Source organism: Primulina tabacum, chromosome 18, assembly GCF_025594145.1.
Source record: "Primulina tabacum isolate GXHZ01 chromosome 18, ASM2559414v2, whole genome shotgun sequence".
Classification (NCBI taxonomy): Eukaryota; Viridiplantae; Streptophyta; class Magnoliopsida; order Lamiales; family Gesneriaceae; genus Primulina; species Primulina tabacum.
The window spans coordinates 27,056,823-27,077,827 of NC_134567.1; the positions used below are offsets into that span (position 1 = coordinate 27,056,823).

The window sequence follows — 21,005 nt, forward strand, 5'->3', positions numbered from 1 at the left end:
ACAGCGAGAAGCACATCAACTAACAAATTTTGCACCCCAAAGTTTGTCATTTACGGACGAAAAAGTGGTGAGGGTAGGCAAGAAGCCCTGAAAGTTTACCGAATCACCCTATATGCATTGATCTTTAAAGTGACACTGACACCCAAGACACAAAAGACAACGCTGCTCGAAGTTCATACTTGGACAACACGATTATTTAGGGAAGCAGAGGTGTACTACTCTCACTATACTCTTAATCAAACAAGAGATAAGGCGCAGCCATCTCAATCCACAAAATGTAATTGAATCACATTTTATAACGAAGACTGGGGAAACACGCCCAGAAAGCTACCACGGAGATAAAAGTTAACCAAAAAAATTTGAGACAGACACCATGGAAGGTTCAAACAAGAGCCAGCTGTTGATACAACGACCATACAACTTTCGACCGACAAGAAAGGTCTGGTTAAAATTATAGAGGACATTTAGGGATTTCTAAAACAAAGATCTCTTCAACAGCACAGAGACTATTAAAACCGAATTGACCAATAGAATATAGCTGAAATGCACGTCTTCATACACTAAATACGCAATACCAGAGTACAGAATCCTAGAGAATGGCGATCAATTTGTAAATCTAGCAGAGACAATCTTGCAGACACATGATGCAACTTCATAAGGTTATAGACCTTAGGATTCATTAGAGTTAATACACACGAATTGGGAACAGGCATAATAACTTGACAACCGCTGCAACAGGAAGATGACATGACTGACTTTCAGACACCCAAACTGAGCAACGCTGGACGACAAATCTGGAACTTCTCAACATGCTTAGTACTCACTGGAAAGTATACAACTGTAGTTAATTTATGAAAGGACACAACAAACTAAAATGAACAAGTAAACACTTTTAAGAATCAAAATAAACAGGAGATAAAATTTCAGCAACAGCTTCCAGCAAAAGTAGTGCTCGCGTGTAAATTCCCACTCTTGAGTGGTTTTCGAATTTGATACATGTCCGAAAAGTACCAAATGAAACAAGAAATTCATACATATTAGACGTGGCGCACAACAGACCTGATCATCTGCGCCAGCTGCCTCTGGCGGGGAGTTCACTGTATCGGAGGGTTTATCAGCTCCACAATTCTGTCTGTTACACTTGCTTCTGAAAGGATAGTTTATGTTGTTGCATTTTTCGCATTTCCAACTTCCCTCGGGCATATCTGGTTCTAAATCGCGAAATTAACCAATACATCATTAGGGTAGCAGACAATGATTATTTACCATTACTATTATAATCATTCACTGAACAAAGGAAAAATTTTGCAATACATACTTGAATTTTTGTTAAATTTGGCGCCCTGCATAAAGGAATTTCCAAATTACTTTCGAAACCAAAGAAATACAAATCAAGAAAAAAATCCATGTAAATCCATCCCTGGAAAAAACAATTTCTAGTATCAACTATGCAATTCAAAAGTAAACAGGTGATATAAGAAACATGAGTTCATGGGTGGCAGACGACAAAAGGTAGGAATTCAACCTGAGATCCAGGTTTAGGTGTGTTGCACTTCCTCATGTTGCAAACCAATCTAAATGAAAAATTGACATTGCCACATTTTGGGCAAGCCCAGTCACTATCACGAGTTCCATCTAAGATGATAAAAACATGTGGTGATTCAATAAAAAAACAAAATAAGTTTAGAAACCAGATTCAAGATTTACAACAAGGAGCATCTCGTACCACTAGCTTTCCTCTGAGAGCTATCTTCGGGGAAAAACCCAGGTCTAGGCCCCTATAACAGATTACCATCCCATGTTAAAAAACATGTTAGTGTCCAAATTACAAGTATTATTACCGGGTATTTTTACCAGGGCAGGAAACAGGTAACCAGAATAAAAGCCATCAAGCATGCCTCTTATTAAACATCATAATGTGAGATCTTGATATAACATGGATATTAACAGAAGACTTCTACCAATACCCGAAGGTAGCAGACATATGTCGCATAATAAAACCCTTGATAACTATTTTGATAGAGGTAAAAGAGAAGATTGAAAAACACAAATTACCATGGCAGGGCTCATAGGCAAAGCCAGGCCATATCGGTCCATCAGCGGTGGCACACCATACATACCACCTGGAGAATGATTAGAACACGGATCGTCAAAGAACACTATTACAGCACGATATTACAAGGAAATAAAGGACAGCGGCAAAAAATTCAAAGCACGTTAGGATAATATCATGGTTGCTATAATATTTGGTAAAAAGGAACCCCAATAAAAAAAAAAAAAAACCAGAGAGTACCATTTCCCATCAATGATCCACCAGAGTATGGAGGTGGACCAGATAAATGCAAGGGTCGATATGGGCTGCCACCAGACAGACGACTACCGTAGTTGTAGTGATATGCCGAGCCCCCAGAAAATGGAACATCATAAGGAGGCATAGATGGTCCATTGAACATAGAAGAACCATAAGGCGATAGACCCATATACATTGAGGGTGTGCCAGAGCCAACATAGGGTGCAGCAGATGAGTATCCCTGAGGTGGTTGCATTGGCTTGACTGCAGATTTCTGAAGCAGATACTTCCGTAAGTTAATAAGGTAAACACAACAAAAAATTACAGATTAGTGAAAGCAATTTTATTCAAATTTAAAAGAGTAAAACTTGCCCCCACAACAACAGATACATTGACTGAAGCCATAGTGAAAAAGCTATTTTGTTTATGATACTATGTGGGCCTGAATAAAATATCTAAACCAGTCGATGCTATTTTGCATATACCCTAGTTTTCTGGCGGAGAAGTCAAGAACTGAATTTTGATGAGTATTTCTTTTCTTGGTAAAAGGGAGGGTGTTTAAATGAAGATGTTCACATTTTTGTAATCAAAAAACATAATTCCAAGACCAACTCCTGCTGTCATAAATACACAAAACAGAATGAAGTAGCACACCAGACAAAAAAACCCCTTGTATAAAAATTATGACACCAAAACAACCAGCCCTTCATCATGCAGACATGCAATCACGGATTCCTTTTAGATATGCAATTCTTACAGCATGGTGATCAGCTGGCCTAGGCTGAGTGCAGTTACGCATATTACAAGTTGTTCTAAACGAGAAATTCACATTGCCACAGCTAGGGCACGTCCAGTCATCTTCCCTCCGGCCACCTAAAAACACAACAGGCTCTAATGAATACCAAAATCATTGATAACATTCCAGGAACTTTTGTCCAGCTATATGACTAGACTGATATTACCCAGCCAAAGATGCACCTTCAAATTTGAGATAATTTGGTTGTAATTGATAAATCAATATCATTCAATACCATTTAACAACCAAGGTAAATCTCGGAAAGGGCAGACATTTACGCCGGCTAACACATATATACTCATCCATTAGAACCAACAATTGTTCGAAAGACAAAGACGGCCCAGACAACTCACAAATGTTTGAGATTTTCTAAAAAAATATGCCACATACAATTGGGAGCCATTTGGAGATTTATAACATATGAAACATCATTACAAGAGAAATCATCACAAACACGATATCTAATCCTTCACAACAATACCAACTAATAAGTAAAAACAGGAGAACCAAATTTCCGGACACCACAGACAATTACTCACTGGTATGAGCATAAATATAATATGCGCATGTATGACATGCAAAACAGACGATAAAAACAGTTCAAATTACTTCAGGTGCTCTAATCTACATATTGGAAAGGCCTTATTTGGATTCCCATAGGCAACTTCTGGTCCGACTTTACAAACTTAAACAAAAAACGACACGTCAATGGCATAAAACTTATACCATCAGTTCGGGCTCGCTTAGCTGCTGAAGGATTTCTGTTGTCGACCTGTATATATAGAAAACACGAAGGATTTTTTTCGATCAAAAATTAAATTAACAATATATAAAACGAGACCATAGGCAAATTTCGCAACACAAATCCTTGTCCCCATTTTAGTCAAAAAAATTTCGAACAACAAAATAATAAATCAGAACTAGTGGCGAAAGCTAACACGAACCAGTAGATGTAAACGAACAGTTTCTACAAAACAAAAATGTTGCTAAACGAATCGATTTGGAAAATTTAATAATAATAATCAAAGTGAGAAAAAATTGCATCACCTGAGACATCGCAAGAATAAATCTGAATAATTAGAGAGAACAGGAAAAAATGTATTGCTTTGTATCGAGGGTTTTGCCACGGAAGCGAGCTCGACGTTAGGGTAAGAAAAAGATGTCAGCAAATTAACAACGCTTAATTTTATATATATCCCAACTGTTAAAACGGGCACAAACAAGAAGGGCCTAAAGGCCCGGATTATTGGTGTTGATAAACGTGATATAGATAAGGACGGCCCGATGAACCGCTGGACAGGTCACGTGTTTTGCATACGGAGCCGGTAGTGACCCAGGCCCCGAGAATAGGCAGCCCATTTTCCTGGGCCCATAATCAACTGTTAATTTTATTTGGGTAAAAATTTGGGTTGTAATTGGATGAGTATATTTGAAATTATGGATTTCGATTTTTTTGACTTATTTAAATGAATAAAATTCAAGTTGATTCTGAAATAAATTTATATCAAGTTAAAAAAAATTCAATATTAATCGCAATATATTTCAAACAAGGCAAAAACTTGAGTGAGACGGTTTCACGGGTCGTATTTTGTGAGACATATATCTTATTTTGGTCATCCATGAAAAATTAATATTTTTTATGCTAAAAATATTATTTTTTATTGTGAATATCGGTAGAGTTGACCCGTCTCACAGATAAAGATTCGTGAGACCGTCTCACAAGAAACATACTCTTCAAATAAACCCAAGGGCCAAGATTGAAGTCCTTTCAAATTCATTTTTCAAATTCTCGTTCAAAATCAAGTCAATCGATTCAAACGCAACTCTGATGAATGAACACATTAATATAGTGTTTGGTGTGACTGACAAGATATTGATTGTTTCAACATTTTTGTTCTATCTAGAATTTGACTCGGGTTCTATTATAACTGAAATTATGTATAATTCTGATATTTGTATTTTTAAATTTATTATCCAGATATTATATATAATCTTTTATCCGAGCGGACTATCCCAAGCTCATATCCAGGCAGATCATGCCATGTCCAGATCAATTATAAGCTGGACTGGGCCAGTCCACTTGAAAGATGAGTACATATATAAAGAAAATAATTAATTGCAATTGAACACTTAATTAATTTTTTTAACATGGTTTGGATTTGATTGAACGTAATCCAACTATCAATAATTATTTGACTATGTCAAATCTTTTATCGTGTATTTCAGGCTATTTTATATAGATTAGCAATAAAGAATAGTGTATTTCTTTTGACTTTTGAACTACAAGAAGGGGTTTTTAGTGAAAACATGAAAATATGATTTAGAATATGTAGAAAATTTTGAATTTAATTTGGCAATAACTTAGAAAATAGTAGGTTTTATGTGAGATGGTATCAACTCTGTCATATTTATAATAAAAATTAATGTTTTTGGTGTAAAAAGTAATGATGATCCAAATAGAACATATGTATCACGAAATTGATCAGTGAGACAGTTTCACTTGAGTTTGGTGTCTTGGAAAATGACACTGTGAAGGGGGAATATCCATATTTTGTAAAACTAGGGAAAATCCCAAAATCGCCACTATTGAAAATCAATTTTTTTCCTAAAATGGACTTTGCTTGAATCGAAGTATGAACTGAAATTTAAAGTATATTATAATTTATTAAAATTGGGATTGAAATCACATTTGATTTCAGTTTTAAGATAGAAGTTCGGATCCAAAAGACATAAATAGTAAATCGTGTCAAAAAATTGAAATGGAAATTTACAGCACTTGTAGCTACAATTATCCGATCAATGTCGATAAAAAAAATTTACGTGCTGGAATAATGTGTATGATAATTGATGCATGCATTGAATACTGAATATGAACATAAATTATCTAGAATAGGCTATCACATACATCAATTTCTCAAATAATCGATAATATTATAAATGTAGCACATGCATATACTAAACTTACCCAGCAGACAAATTTTTTGAAACTGGTAAGCTCTTTGCTTTAATAACTCAACGTACAGATTCAGAAGGGAAATTAATTGGTGGAGCTTTGAAATTGTCGATCAGGCATGATGGGAGTATTGTCAGGTCTGCCTCTGCTCTTGGATCTATTTGGTTATTATTATATTATTATTTGTCGCTTCTATCTAAACTTACTTGTGACTCATGTGAATTTTGGCATATTAAAATCCAAAAAGTTTATGTACAAGTTCAAACATAAATTACAGTGTTACATTGTACTATGGGATTAATTTACAAGTGAGACGAGGTAATTAAATAATTAATAATTTGATTGATACGTGGTTAATAAAAAATGATATGTAAATGTAATACTTCTGTGATTAATTATTTTATGTGTGGTATAATTTTTATTAGTGAGATAAATATTGTTTTGACCAAAATATCTTGTAATACTCAATTAAATTCCCACAAAGCACATAAAATACCATATAATACTCAATCAAATTACCACAATCGAATTTCACACCACAAAATACTCTAATTTTCACAAAGCACATAAAATATCTTTTTCTAAGTGTTCTTTCCTACATGTGTTACACACCGATTTTTCTTTTTTTACGGTGATTCCAAGGAAAGGAAACCCGAAAACACCAAGCACTAATCAACGACGGCTTGCGATTATGATCGTGTATGAGTATTTTCGCATCTTCAAACACTGTAAAAAAAATAATTGTTTTGAAGTTTTACACAGAGCACACAATTACTTAGATCTGAAAATATGTTGCAATCCGTGGGAGTAGGCTGGTTGTTGCAAGTAATTTTATTGCGAGAATCTTCTGATTTAATTTTTTTGCATAGGGAAGAAATCACATATCCGTTCGGAAGCTGTCGTGCAAACCCAAACGTGGTTTGCATACATAAATCTTCTTTCGGCGATGAAGATAGAGAGCGTGAATGAAAAGCTAGGTTTAAAAATTGTGAAATTTTTTGATTTAAAATGAAGGAATAATTTCGTATTTTGCTACCGATAATCCTTGGTACTGGGAGGGATTGCTATAATATGTGACATAGTCGTGAACTTCTTTTCCAACATGAAAAGTAAAAATAATCTATCACAATGACAGTTAAGATCCTTTAAAACAAGTCAAAACATGTACTACAAAATCTATCCAGGCTTAATCAACCCTATCAAGCAGGCCTTATATATTTTACAATATGACACTAACGTGATAACTATGTTGTGTTGATATGTATAATATCATGTCTAAGGTATAATTCAAAATTTCTATGAAAAAATATTAACATCTGCCGAAAGTTAAAAGATCCAAAAGTATAACTTACCCAAATCATAAAGAGAAAATATATGTACGACAAAAGTTGTAAATTTATCTTAAGTTTGATTTTTTTAAAAAACGTATAAAGCAATTACTCAAATTTCAAAAATATAACTTACCCAAATCACAAAGAGAAAATATATGTATGACAAAATTTGTAAATTTATCTTAAGTTTGATTTTTTTAAAAAAGTATAAAGCAATTACTCAAATTTTAGAAGCTGACAAAAGATTGAATGACTTAATACTTCTAACATTAGAATGAAAAGAAATTTTTTTGAAACTTATGAAAATCTAAATTTTTTTTTTTAATCTTGGAATGAAATAGAATATAGATAAGAATGAAATGATAATTATATTTCATTTCAATGATTGATACTCGAAAGAAATAAAAATAATATAATGAAATTATTTTTAATAGTTACATAGTTTTTAATAAAAAAAATCAAAATAATTATTCACTCAAAAAATATTCTTGTTATTGTTATATTATCATAAAATAATAAAATATTATTTTAAAATCAATATTATCACGTAACTATATTTTATTTTATTTGATAAAATAACTATCATTCAATAAAATATTATAATTATTATTATCAAATAAATATTTAATTATTTTTATTATATGTACATATATTAATATTATTATCCTGATTATTTACTTATTATTTTAATTATTTATATTAACATCATTTATAGATTATTATAATTTTATTTTTTTATTATTAATATAGGTATATATTATTATTTTATGATTGTTTATATAATTATTATTTATTGTTGTATAATGTTTTATGTATTATTTTAATACATATTGTATGTTAACTTATCTTTAATTATTAATAAAAAAACTCAGTTTTGTTTGTTTCTTAAACTCATATTGTACGTTAACTTATCTTTAATTTAATTGATATCTTAAAGCAGGTAAGATGCTTTTTCTGATTATAACAAATTGATTTTGATTAAAAAAGTAGCATTATAATCGCTTATTTATCAAATACAACCAACTTCTTGTGTTTTCCAACTCTATAAATTTAATCACTTTTATAAAAATATAATATTTTGCAAATAGGAGAATCGAAAAAATAGAATAAGTTTATATACCTGGGAGTGATATATAATTAGGACACACTTTGAAACAACTCATTAAGATGTGATTTATTAATGAATTAGTAGTTCTCTTGTACAATGGTTTCACATATTTATTTTGTGTGAGACGAGTCAATCCGATCTATACCTATCGTTAAAAGTGATACATTTGACTTATAAAATAATATTTTAAACTCAAATTAACATAAGTTGCATATTATTTTTCACAATGTAACTGAAAAAGTGATATTTTTATAGTAAGATGAATTCACAAGATTTTTTTGTGGCGATGAACAGGGTTTAATTGATAAGTCAATTATTTATATAATAATACTCACAACTTAAGGATATTTTAATGGAACATTGATTTATAAACAATCAAGAGTGGGTGTCATCTCATTATAAACCGTAGCAAAATGATTAATCAAACCACTCAACTACGAGTAATTAAAAACCCAGATTCGTCAACAATTGGTTGGATTGCGCTCTTATTAGTTTTCTGTATATATAACCTATTTATAAATCCAAATATCCTTGCAGTAATTACTCGAATATAAAAAAAATTGATTATAAATCAAAATTCATTAATAAAAAAATTTATGAACACATGCATAGACAATGATAATCATAATTAATTAAAAATAGTAAAATTTTATAAATTTTCTTACGATTATTTTACGGATATAAATATGTGAGATCATTTAACAAGTTTTATTTTTTTATTATTAATTCAATAATTTATCAATCATTTTTTATGTTGAAAAAATTAATTTTTATTGTACACGAGGGCCACCGTATACTTGAACCGGATATTAAACGTGAACCCCATTAGTTAGCGTCATTTAGACTTAAACCTCATCTTTTAAAGATTTTGAATGCATTTTTCACTAGCAGTACACTGTATCTATAGTTTGGTTCATTCCCCAACCAAACTCTTTCGTTCTTGGCCTACACACTAATCAATGGAATCCTCATCTCTAGATTTCAAACGCCGTTGATTTGGGCTAGCAATCCTTGGTTCCAACCCGGATTAACAAAGACCAACCACAGAAAATGGATAAAACCAATTATCAGCAGCCGCGATACAAGAAGTTCATCCCTGAGAAAACATGGTATCTTGCGCTTGCGGTGGTTGGATTGATCGGCGGCGTGATTTTGGTATCCTTCCATCTAGGGACCTCGAGCTCCTCCCTGCTCTCATGCGGCCGCGGAGGCGGCGGCGCGTGGGGAACAAAGAATTCCGGCAACGCGACGTCGCTCCAGATGGAAGCGATTCGCCACTACGCGACATCGCGTGTTGTCCCGCAGCAATCTTTTGCCGAGATCACCCTGTCTTTCGACGTTCTAACCACGACGGCGCCTTGCAACTTCCTGGTCTTCGGGCTGGGCCACGATTCGCTCATGTGGGCGTCGTTGAATTCACGCGGCACCACGTTGTTCCTGGAGGAGGATCCCGAGTGGGTTCAGACAGTGTTGAAAGACGCTCCTACGCTGAGGGCGGAGACTGTGAAATACAGAACCCAACTCTCGGAGGCAGATGAGCTGCTCCGCCATTACCAGCAGGAGCCCGACTGTTCAGTGAAAAAATCGTTCTTGCGCGGCAATGAGAAATGCAGGTACACCAACAAAGTTCTTCAATTCTCAGATGCGTTCATTGCAAATTTGTTTTATTTTAAAATTATATTATTATTCCTCGAATTTGATAGATAATATAATAGAATTAATGTATTTTTTTTAAAAAAACCAATATTTAATTTAAAATTGAGGCATTTAATCCGAACCACCCGAGATATTTAAATGTCTTGTTTTTATTTTTGACAGACTTTTGTATCTCTATATATATATATATATATTGAAAGAACATGTAATGATTTTAGAATTTATGAATGAATAGGTCGCCTCCCACATGGATGTGGTGGCGTTGGGGGCAAACCTAATTGAACTTAAGTAAGATTCAACCCATGAATCTATTTTGACGTAGTTTTTGCACCAAATATAACATTCATCTCCAGCCCATTTACTTTAAATCTTACAATAAAAAATATATTCCTAGAATATTCTTTTTGTTTACTATTTATTTATAAATTTAACAATATAATTATAATTAATGTTAATATTAGTATTATAATTATAATTTTTTTATTAATAGTTAAATTTATTTATTTGATTCTTATATATATTATCTCTAATATTTATAATTACTGTATAGAAGTCTAATATTATTCAAAATATACTTTCATAAAGTTCTAAAAAGTCAAGTGATATTCAACATTGACTTTTAAAAACTCTATAAAATTCTATAGATATTCAAATTTTCAATAAACTTTTAATAACTTCATTAAATTCATTAACATACAAACATTAAAGTCTAAGGTATAACTATAAATTGTCAAAATTGTATTTGGTTCAACCCAAAGATTTGGATGGATTTTTAAAAATTCTAACTCATACACAAGCTATTTATTTCTCTCTGTGTCGTTTCACATCGTTTCTCTACTTATTTTCTCTCCTCTCATCTATCTCTATCACTCTCTCAAATTTTTGATGTGTATCTCTATATATATTTTCATCTTTCCTTTTCAAATCTTTATTTTTTGACTAATTGTTCATTTAATAATTTTTTATTTTAATATCATATGAAAATTTTAATTCTAGAATTGATTTTGTGATTTTTAATTTATGATTTATACAAATTAATGTAATATTCAATAATAATAAAAGATGATAAAAACATGTTCAATAATAATAAAAGATATAAAAAAAATTTCGCTTTATTCTTAATAATTGAATAGCATCGCAACAACCATGATTTTTTTAATTTTTTTAGCATTTTCAATTAATATGTAAGCTATGATATTTTTATACAAAATTATATCCACATAATGCTAAATAATATTTTTTTCACGTGTATATTATCAATTCAAAAACAAGGTTACAGATTAATCAATCGATGTTTAAAAAAAAAATTACAAACATGTATGCAAACCCACATATGTACATACAAAGATTAAATGATTCAACTTTTAAATAAGTAAATTTATTTATTAATATAAATATTAAAAAACTATTTCAAATTGAATATGTTATATATGTCAATTAATTATTGGTTTAAATAAATTAATAAAAAATAATATGTTATAATTAAATATAAAATTTATAAAATTTTATAAAATAAATTTCATAGAAATCTATAAAAATTTCACAAAAAATTCTACATAAATCCACATAAATCTGTTTATAAATTTGTGAAATTCTGTAAAAGTTAATAAAAATCTGTTAAATCTATAAAATTTTATCATTTATAAAAAATTGTTAAAAATTATCAAAATTCTGAATTGAATATACGAGTTAGATATCTAATATTTGTAAGTATGGTTGCAGATTGGCACTTAACATGCTATCAGATAAGGTGTACGATACGGAATGGGACTTGATAATGGTCGATGCGCCGCGGGGGTTCTTCGCGAAGGCGCCGGGGAGGATGGCGGCAATTTACTCGGCGGCGGTGATGGCGAGGAATAGTAAGAAACCTGGCGTGACGCATGTGTTTCTGCACGACGTGAATCGCAAGGTGGAGAAGCAGTACGCAGAAAAGTTCCTGTGTAAGAAGTATTTGGTGAAAGCTGCGGGGAGGTTGTGGCATTTCGAGATTCCCCCGGCGGCGGCGACCACCACGGGCGGCGACTTCTGTTAAAATGCGCGTGGGGTGGGCGGAGTTGCGTTATAGTGACTCACTTATATTTCTTGGGAAGAAATACTTTTTTTACATGGAAATATCCTACAAACGTCAACCCGTGGTTTGATAGGGGATGTGTGAAACAGATGAGAAAACTGTGAACCAATTCGGGAAGCTGACTTTTACGGTTTTAATAATTGAATCTCAACTTATTTACTATTAGGCATCACTTGGTTCCGATGGTAGGATAATCGACGGATTTATAAGAAATTAAAATATAAAATAGTATGATAAAATATAATTTTTGATATGTTATTAGAATGGCCAACATAGCTTCCATTATTCACCTTCTTCCCATTTCACGTTTGTAAGAAACCAATGGTTTCTCTGCCTCTATTCTGGTCGTGTAATTGATTGTCCAATGAGTAGAATGAAATTGACATCCGTGCACATTTGCTCATTTTCTTTCCTCTTTTTTCGATATATCAGCCTACCAAATTCATATTCTTGGTAAAGAGAACTTGTCATTTTTTTTTTCGTTTTCAAACTTTGAATAATGGTAAATTTTTTGTGGTTTAAAAAAAAAAAATTTATCTCCAAAATCCCATGGTTAAGTCGAGAAAGCCCACCACTCCCACTCTAGAATTGTCGCCCAATTACCCTTTGTGAAATCTGCAAGTACCAAAACTCCACCCAGCTCCTCATAGACAAGCTCGAATTTCATAGGCAACTCAAAGAAAAAGTTTTGTAAATGAGAACAAAAAATGAGCTGCTTCGACTAAATTTCATGAATTTTACGGTTTAAAAAATCTTTATTTATAGTCAGAAATGTATTTAAATATCTCGCTTGCTAATTACAAGTCCAAAATTGGTAAAATAGCATAATTATTGAGGTTTGAAGCCTATTCATATATATTAAAAAAGATGCACACATGCGTTACATGTGTTATTATTTTTTTAATTTGATCGAATAATACTAAACAATTAACACTATATTATATATATATATATATATATATATTTATATATATAAATAAATATAGATTATGGTTAACTCGAAAATCGCGTAAAGAAAATGAATTCTCACATCAATATGGTGTGATATAACATAGAAAACACGCTAACTTGATTATTAAAACATTGCCTTAAAAATTATACCAGGCATAAAATAAATAAGATACTTTTATCTGATCGATTTAGTGATATGATTACCCTTAGTATACTCAATATCAATTTAAAGTGAATTATTTAATCCGAAAAGAAATTGTAAAATTTTGAGTTTATTGCGTTGGGATTTTGCCAATAAGTTGTCAGAGCCGTAACTGTGCTGATTGAGGCCTGAAACGAAAATTGAAAAATGAGTCCTCTTATTACAGTAATAAATATAAAATTCAATTTGTAAATTACAAATATATTAATAAATACATAAATATATCAAAACCAATTTATTATATCAATAACAACTCAATAAAATTTTAAAATAACTACATAAATACTACTCGTCTAGCTTTTGAAAGGCGAACATATTTATCAAATCTGTGTAATATAATTGTCAGACTATTTCATTCTCAATCGACAACATATTTAGCCTATTTAGTCTATCTTGCGACATTGTTGATCGAAGATAATTCTTGTATTTGGGCCCTTTATTAGGTCGGGCCCTAAGGCAACCGCTTGGTTGGCCTCATAAAAGGTCCGTCTTTGTAAGTTGTGAGATCGTGATGAAAAAAACGAGGGAAAAAAACCATCTAATAAAGTGAAATTGATCTCAGTTCATTACATGTAATTAAACACAGTTCGAAGCAAAATATGGAAAGAAATTGTCCTGAAATGTATTTTATTTTAAAAATATTATGCTTTAAGATGTAATTATTATTTGAAGACATTATAAAGTTCTTTTCTTCTCAAAAAGTGCATAAAATATTATATCTAAACCTGAAAGTATAAGGCTCCGGACAATCTTAATAAGCTCAGGGTTCCGTAGCTTAGCTCGGGGCTCCGCAACTCGACCACTCCAAGTCCCGGAATATATTCTCCGGCTCAGGGTTCGTATCTTGGTTATTTAATAAGCTCAGGGTTCCGTACCCTAGCTCGGGGCTCTGCACCTCTACCACTCCAAATCTAGGGATATATTCCCCGACCCAGGGATCCGTACCCCTCACCTACAAACTCTATTATAAATATTAGATTAATTTAAAGAAATATTATTATTATTATTATTATTGTTACCTTTAATTGTAAAGAACGTTTACTGGGAAAAAGAAATTGAACATAACTTGTAAATGAAGTCGTGGTTTGATAGTGGATGTATAAACAAACGAGAAAATGTGAACCCGTCGAGGAAGATAACTTTTGCTTTTTATGTTATTATTTTAATTGGATCTTAGCACCTCATATCTATATTCTATAATTTTTATTTTAAATATGAAAAATTGTAAAGTTTTGAGTTTATAACATAAATTAATAATGTGTTGGGTTATTGTCAACTTGTAATCTCAATAATTTTTTATATTAGTTATTTATTAGATTGTGAAACTATGATAACAAAAAAAATAAGGAAAACAAACCATCCAAGAATGTGAAATAAAGCCAAATTTATTACCTTGGTTATTTGTATATCAGTTTTGGGTTAGAGACGGGCATAGAGATTGCACTAAACTTATCATATACTAATTATTCACCATTACCAGAGTACCTAAAAACACTTGGCATCTATATATACAAGAAAAAAGATACAATTTTCATCTTGATCCATGTTCATCCATATGTTAATCATCATAATATGAAATTTATCAGTATATCTACACATGTTGATCTTCCATATACAAGAAGAAGAATGTATAAAAACTCCATTTGGATTTTGATAATTCCTCCATTAATTGAACATCAAACCTTACAAACAAAGCTAAAAATCCATCTTACATTTTTAACTGAATTATTTCATTATTTCTCAGGTCACCTCGAACTATGTAGAACTCGCTGCAGTATCAAACGAGTTCTTCCTCACTAAAAGACAACTAATCTTCGAAGGCTGAGCATGAGCAACATCGACCACGCATGTCACGAAATCGGGTTGATGCAACGCCAACGTCAGCCTATCTTCCCCCAACTCTAGCCCACTTGCATCAAGTAGCACATGCCAAGAATTCCTATGAGCTTCTGATATCCAATGCATTGAAGATCGAGCCCCGTTCGTGCACGCTGGATACGCGAAAAGTCCCTTTGGAGTATACTTACTTTTTCTCCTAAAGTATTGGCTAAGTTGTGATCCTTTGATCCTCAAATTCAGCCATGTCTCTGGTGCAGATATTGCTTTCGAATCTTTAGATGAAACAAAAACTTTTACTGAATCAATCTCTTCTCCAAGAATTGTCAAGTAGTAATTCCCTCTGAAGAAAGGGTATGATTCACCGATCATCACCATTGATTCTTTTACATTTGCTGTGAATATGACCAAGTATTCCTCTTCCGTCAATCCACAGTCTTGCAAGGCTCGGTTTCGGGCTTGAATTTCCGGGATGGAGATAAAGTTTCCCTGGAAAGAAGTCTTTTTTGCGAGGGTTTCAAGTAGTTTCGAGGGTTCTAACTGGACCTTGCACATTTCGTTGTTAGAAGTAAAAGAAGGCGAAAAGAACGAATCCCGGATCATTTTCTGGGATCTTTTCTTGTCATCGGACATGGGTTCCGAGGAATCTTCGTTGATACAAAGTTCTATTTTATCAGTTTCTAAATCTTCAACTAGGCCGTTGCAGTATTCAGGATACTTTGCAAAGACATATTGCTGCACATATTGCATTTCGCTTGGGGTTATGGGGCCTGACCATCTCAGATCAAATCCAGGCAGAGTTGATATTGCCTCCGCTATTAAGTGCGGCGGAATCATTCTATTCGGTTTCTGTTGAACGTTTATGCAATAAAATTAAAATACACTTCTATGATATATTTGCATAAAACAAGAACAATGGCAAGCTTGACAGGGAAATCAATTCATATTTCTTCCAAAAATATATACACCAGGCTCGAAATCTGAAAAAAATACAGTAGGTTGACTGAACTAATTACCTTGATCACCATGCTGCTTGGCCTGCTACTTTGATTTGGTGAGTTGGGCAAGGATACATTCAAAGATTCTCCTTCTTCACGTTCAATTGCATTCTAGTAATACACACAATTTTTTAAAAAAATAATGATTACATATAAAAGGAAATGAAGCAACAAACCACAAAAAATGATACGTGCCTTGGATTCTCCATTGATAGGAGTAGGACTCCGCTGTTCTTGGATGTTTTGTAACATGATTTCTTTTTGATCTGCACTTGCTAAAAGAATGCAAATGTGGATACAACTACGAGAAACATTAATATATACGAAAACATTATGATAAAACGACGTGACAAACAGATAAACGCCGCCGTAGACGACATCAAGATGACCCACAAAACTTAGAATCATTAAAATTTGTTTTATGTGATAATTAATACAACTTTGGTTTAAATATTTTTATACGAGGAAATATGTGTACTTCCCCATCAAATTTAATTTGGCTGGTCGATTTATTTAAATTATCATAAAGTTTTAAATAATTACTGTATAAAGTGAAGTCCGCAAGAGATCTCATTTTCGATCAAGGACTTTTATTTAATGCCAACAGTAAGATTAATCGATGCTCTAACTTTGTGTAGAAAATGGCAATCAATTATTTTATAAAATAAAATATTACAAAAAAAAGGCAGAGGATTTTCTCTCGTATTTATCATAAGTTTGATTTGAAATTTGACAAATCACCAATTAAAATACATTGAATTTTAGCATAAAATTGACCAAGACTTGTGCCTACGAGTATTTACCCATCAAGTTCGTGATTAATAAACAATAATTAAGAAATGAATTGCATAAAAAAAAAGGACAAGTGGTTTCAATTTATTTATTAATCTTGATAATATTTAATAATGATGACGAGTTAGCACCTAAATCATTGTCATTAGAGATGGTGACAATTTAAGCAAGTGATTACCGTTAAAAGAGAAGGGTTTGGGCCTACCCATTTTTGAAATTTATTGCACCAACAAAATAGGATTATTTTTTTAATAATATAGACTAAGAAAATTGATGCCCTTTTACAAATAAATTTTATAGTATAAGTTCAATTATTAATTGATCGGAAGCATCTTCAGAATTTGAGCAGAATTATGCTATCAGCCAATGAAATATTAAGTATTTTATTTAGAGAAAACATTATTTTACATTTTTTTTTGTCACCTAAACGTGTTTGGACCAATGATAACTTTTAGTAAGAATAATATCTCAATTGTAGGAACCAATAATGACTCATGGTAGGAATGATATCTCAATTTTAATAGATAAAAACTTATGTGAGACGATCTCACGGATCGTATTCTGTGAGATAGATCTTTTATGTAGGTATCCATGAAAAAATATTACTTTTTATGCAAAGAACATTACTTTTTATTGTGAATATCGATAAGATTGACCTGTCTCACAGATAAAGATTCGTAAGACCGTTTCACAAAAATCTTACTCATTGTAAGATCTCATTAACCGTTGCAAACATATAAATAATTGTTTTGTTTGTAATATATTTTTACGTATAGTACTTTTTTTTAAAAAAAAATTAAAGATTATATTAAATTCAGAAAACTCTGTAATTTTAAGAAACTACAAGAAAGACAATGAAAAGTGTAGTAAAAGGGGTCAAACAACTTGGTCAAAATGGTTAGGTTGGTAATGAATAACAACAACGTGAATAAAATCCCTCACATGCTTGGATTCATGCTCAGTTTTCTCTACTTGATGTGTAAAGAACAAGAAGATGCTACTTATTACAAACAAAAATCTAGTCATGCTTGACATTATTGATATGTTTTTTTTTTAATCTGAAGAATAAGTTCACTATGTAGCTTCAGCTGACAGAGCACAATATAATATTAAAATATTTAAATAGTTTCGTTTTGAATGCTGGGAATGGTTTTCCTCTAACGGTGGTGGATTTAAGCCTATGATCCATTCGCTAGAAAAATTAAGTAATTGATTACAAGTGAGCCTTAATATGCAAAAGTGACGACAATAATGAGAAGGCTTGTATCCAGGATTTTTTTAAAAAAAATTGAGGTACATCTACAAAAAGTATTTCATCCTTTCGTCTTGTCTCATAGCATTGTACACCGCTTGAACCTGGAGAACACGTATAGATTGCGTTATTCATGCATGCTGACATATATATACATACATGTGTGTGTGCCTGAACATGCGTACAAATGATCGAGAGTGAAGGAGATAGTAGCACCTGTTCGCTGGAAACAACTCGAACAGGACCAATGTTCACTGATACATATTTGCCACCTGATGAGATCTTCTGTTTCACTTGACCCTGTACCCGAAGAAGAAGTGGAGAACTTTTGTGGTTAAAATTCGAAAATTTTGGTCAAGGATACAAGTGATAGAAGTTTTAAAACTGTTTAGATGTATGATTAAAAAGTAGAGCTACTGGAGATCAATAATGAGATACCGAGAAGAAAAACAAAAGGGATTCATCCAGATAAATGATCCGTTTTTCAACCAAAAAAAAAAAATAATACAGCCTAAATACACATCAAAATGTTATAGATCCATTAACGGACAGGCAGGATATTTTATTCCTAGCTAAGAAAGTGAAGAACTAAAGCTAAGAGGGAAACCGACGACATTTCGTTGATCAGATCAAAATCAGTTCTTTAATAAGTACTAGTTATGAGCCTCTTTCAACATCTGAAAATCAGACACCACAAAACCTAAATCCTCTCAGTATCAATACTACATAGACTTATTTCAACGTGTCATTGACAATGCCCGGGAATTAAACATTTTTTGTCTCTTTTTTACATTAAGATATTAGCGTGTGATGTCAAAGACCAATCTGTCATCATCCAACTCAACCGCTTAAAACATCGTCTAATTGTAACGCAACCAAAGCTCCAACTCACTGCTTCTTCGGCTATAATGTATTTGCAATTCGCAAATTCCCATACAAGGAAAAGAAGAAACAGAAAAAAGTCAGATAGGAATCCACATCTTAATTAGAGGTCGTATCATCCGACTGAATACTCACATATTTTCAACAATAACATATGTTTGAAATATAGATTAGGCCGATACTGTAAAGCAATGTACTTGTTGCAGTTAACAGAAGGTGCTACAAAAGAGTCGGAGTCATAAAGTCTGACAGAGAAATGCCGAAGAAAATAATGGAGCTCAGCCATTTATACATAGCATCGCTAGTTTAGGTTTAAAAAAAGCTTTCCCCATGCAATTTATGCTGTTTCACTAAAAATGATGACAAGTCCCAGTAGAGGTGCCAAGAACAGATAAAATGGTGCCAAGATTGTGGTAGCAGTGGGAACAGAGTCACAGGATACCTTACATCCTCCCGCATCTACCTACTATGCACATTAATTTCTAAAAGATTATCTTTTTCTGCAGTTCATCACCAACACTCGATTCACTGTTTCGGTACAGAATAACACATTTGGATGGAAGTAAACGGGGCATTCCCTTTAGCAATCTGCTTCAGTAGATGACTCATCCTAACACTCTAGATAAAAAATCACAAAAGAGAGATGCTTACTTCTGGGATTGGCCTGTGAATAACCGATTCAACAGCAACAACCATGGCATGTACAAAATCATCACCCCCAGTACCGATGGCAGTAAATCCTCGAACTGTTGGATAGGAATTTACCTGTGCAGGAAAACAGATATTTGACAGTCGAAAATATTTCAAAAAGCCGAACAGACCCAAGAAGCAGAATTGCAATTGTTCGAGACACGAGTTGAAGATTAATGGTTAAATAATGTCTTCTTTATCCAGAGAATATGTTTCCGCCCATGAAATCGACGAAACAAAATTTTGACAAAAGGTGTAGGCAAGATAGAATGGAGCATACCTTTTGATCAAGAGCAAGCCATTCATTAGTCGAATCATCGGTAACTGTACCCCCAATCACTACATTCGTCGTTTGTCTAACCCTTCCATCTGTCTTTGAAATTTCTGATAATTTTGAAAGATGTACTCAAAACCCCTCTCCAAATACAAATTCTATTATGTAAAATTAAAGAATGAAAGCACAACACAGCAAAGTTTATTGCACCCCTCAAATAAAATGCCTCGAAGATTTTAAACGAACTATTTTCCCTTAAATTCCACACAAACCCTGTTTTTCTAGCAATTGAGCATTCTCACCACAGGTGAAACAAGCGCACAAGCTGCTCAAGAAAAGCATCGCCCAGCCGCCACTCGAACAAGAAAAAAAAATCCATATTTATTTATTTGCTGCCAAAATAAGTTAATTTGCCAAAACATGCACCTGAAATCGCCTTCAACACCGCTTCCTGAGGTGGTTCTTGCTCATAATCGTCGCCAGAAGAAGATGCGCTTCCAAAGTTTGCGCAATTTCTTGCAAACTGAGAACTTTTAGCAGATACCGCAACCTCGTTCCTAGAACATATTGCTGCTTTACAGCCACAATTTGGTTTCAACGTCGATATTTTCTGGTGGGCCGAAATGATTGGTGTAAAATTGCTCATGAAAGGTAAAGGCAGAGATGATTCTGAAATTTCTGTCAAGAAAACGTTTCTGAGAATACTTCTGCATGCCATTTTTGAAATCTTGGTGGAGAAATTACAGTGCGTATATATGCAATATGTATGAGTTCCTACTAATTGGGAAATTTTGGGCACCGATTTGTTTTGCTATGAGCAGTACGTGTTCGGCTAAAGGCAGACGGACGTATTCCGCGAAAAGACCACAGAGCCCCTTACATTTGGTCGATAGATAAATAAATAAATAATCTTTTATAGT

The 21,005-nt window shown here is 32.7% G+C and overlaps 4 protein-coding genes across 4 annotated transcripts; 1 reads left to right on the forward strand and 3 right to left on the reverse strand.

Annotated features, from left to right (window-relative positions):
- Positions 1-507: 507 nt before the first annotated feature.
- LOC142533436 (ranBP2-type zinc finger protein At1g67325) lies at positions 508-4,282 on the reverse strand. The gene is made up of 10 exons (XM_075640195.1): positions 4,134-4,282; positions 3,813-3,858; positions 3,048-3,163; positions 2,294-2,564; positions 2,056-2,123; positions 1,727-1,778; positions 1,526-1,635; positions 1,319-1,343; positions 1,060-1,211; positions 508-823 (listed from the first exon to the last, which is right to left on the reverse strand). Exons 1-10 carry the CDS (start codon positions 4,140-4,142, stop codon positions 821-823), a joined length of 852 nt encoding a protein of 283 aa, XP_075496310.1. The 5' UTR covers positions 4,143-4,282; the 3' UTR covers positions 508-820.
- Positions 4,283-9,315: 5,033 nt separating this feature from the next.
- On the forward strand, positions 9,316-12,367 carry LOC142533627 (arabinogalactan O-methyltransferase 1-like). The gene is made up of 2 exons (XM_075640455.1): positions 9,316-10,091; positions 11,857-12,367. Exons 1-2 carry the CDS (start codon positions 9,529-9,531, stop codon positions 12,167-12,169), a joined length of 876 nt encoding a protein of 291 aa, XP_075496570.1. The 5' UTR covers positions 9,316-9,528; the 3' UTR covers positions 12,170-12,367.
- A 2,625-nt stretch (positions 12,368-14,992) lies between these two features.
- LOC142533182 (uncharacterized) lies at positions 14,993-16,542 on the reverse strand. The gene is made up of 2 exons (XM_075639849.1): positions 16,214-16,542; positions 14,993-16,046 (listed from the first exon to the last, which is right to left on the reverse strand). The coding sequence occupies exons 1-2, from the start codon at positions 16,223-16,225 to the stop codon at positions 15,117-15,119; spliced, it is 942 nt and encodes a 313-aa protein (XP_075495964.1). The 5' UTR covers positions 16,226-16,542; the 3' UTR covers positions 14,993-15,116.
- A 1,730-nt stretch (positions 16,543-18,272) lies between these two features.
- LOC142532647 (uncharacterized) lies at positions 18,273-20,896 on the reverse strand. Its single transcript, XM_075638983.1, has 5 exons — positions 20,512-20,896; positions 20,092-20,195; positions 19,773-19,886; positions 18,456-18,539; positions 18,273-18,343 (listed from the first exon to the last, which is right to left on the reverse strand). The coding sequence occupies exons 1-5, from the start codon at positions 20,801-20,803 to the stop codon at positions 18,287-18,289; spliced, it is 651 nt and encodes a 216-aa protein (XP_075495098.1). The 5' UTR covers positions 20,804-20,896; the 3' UTR covers positions 18,273-18,286.
- Positions 20,897-21,005: the final 109 nt, after the last annotated feature.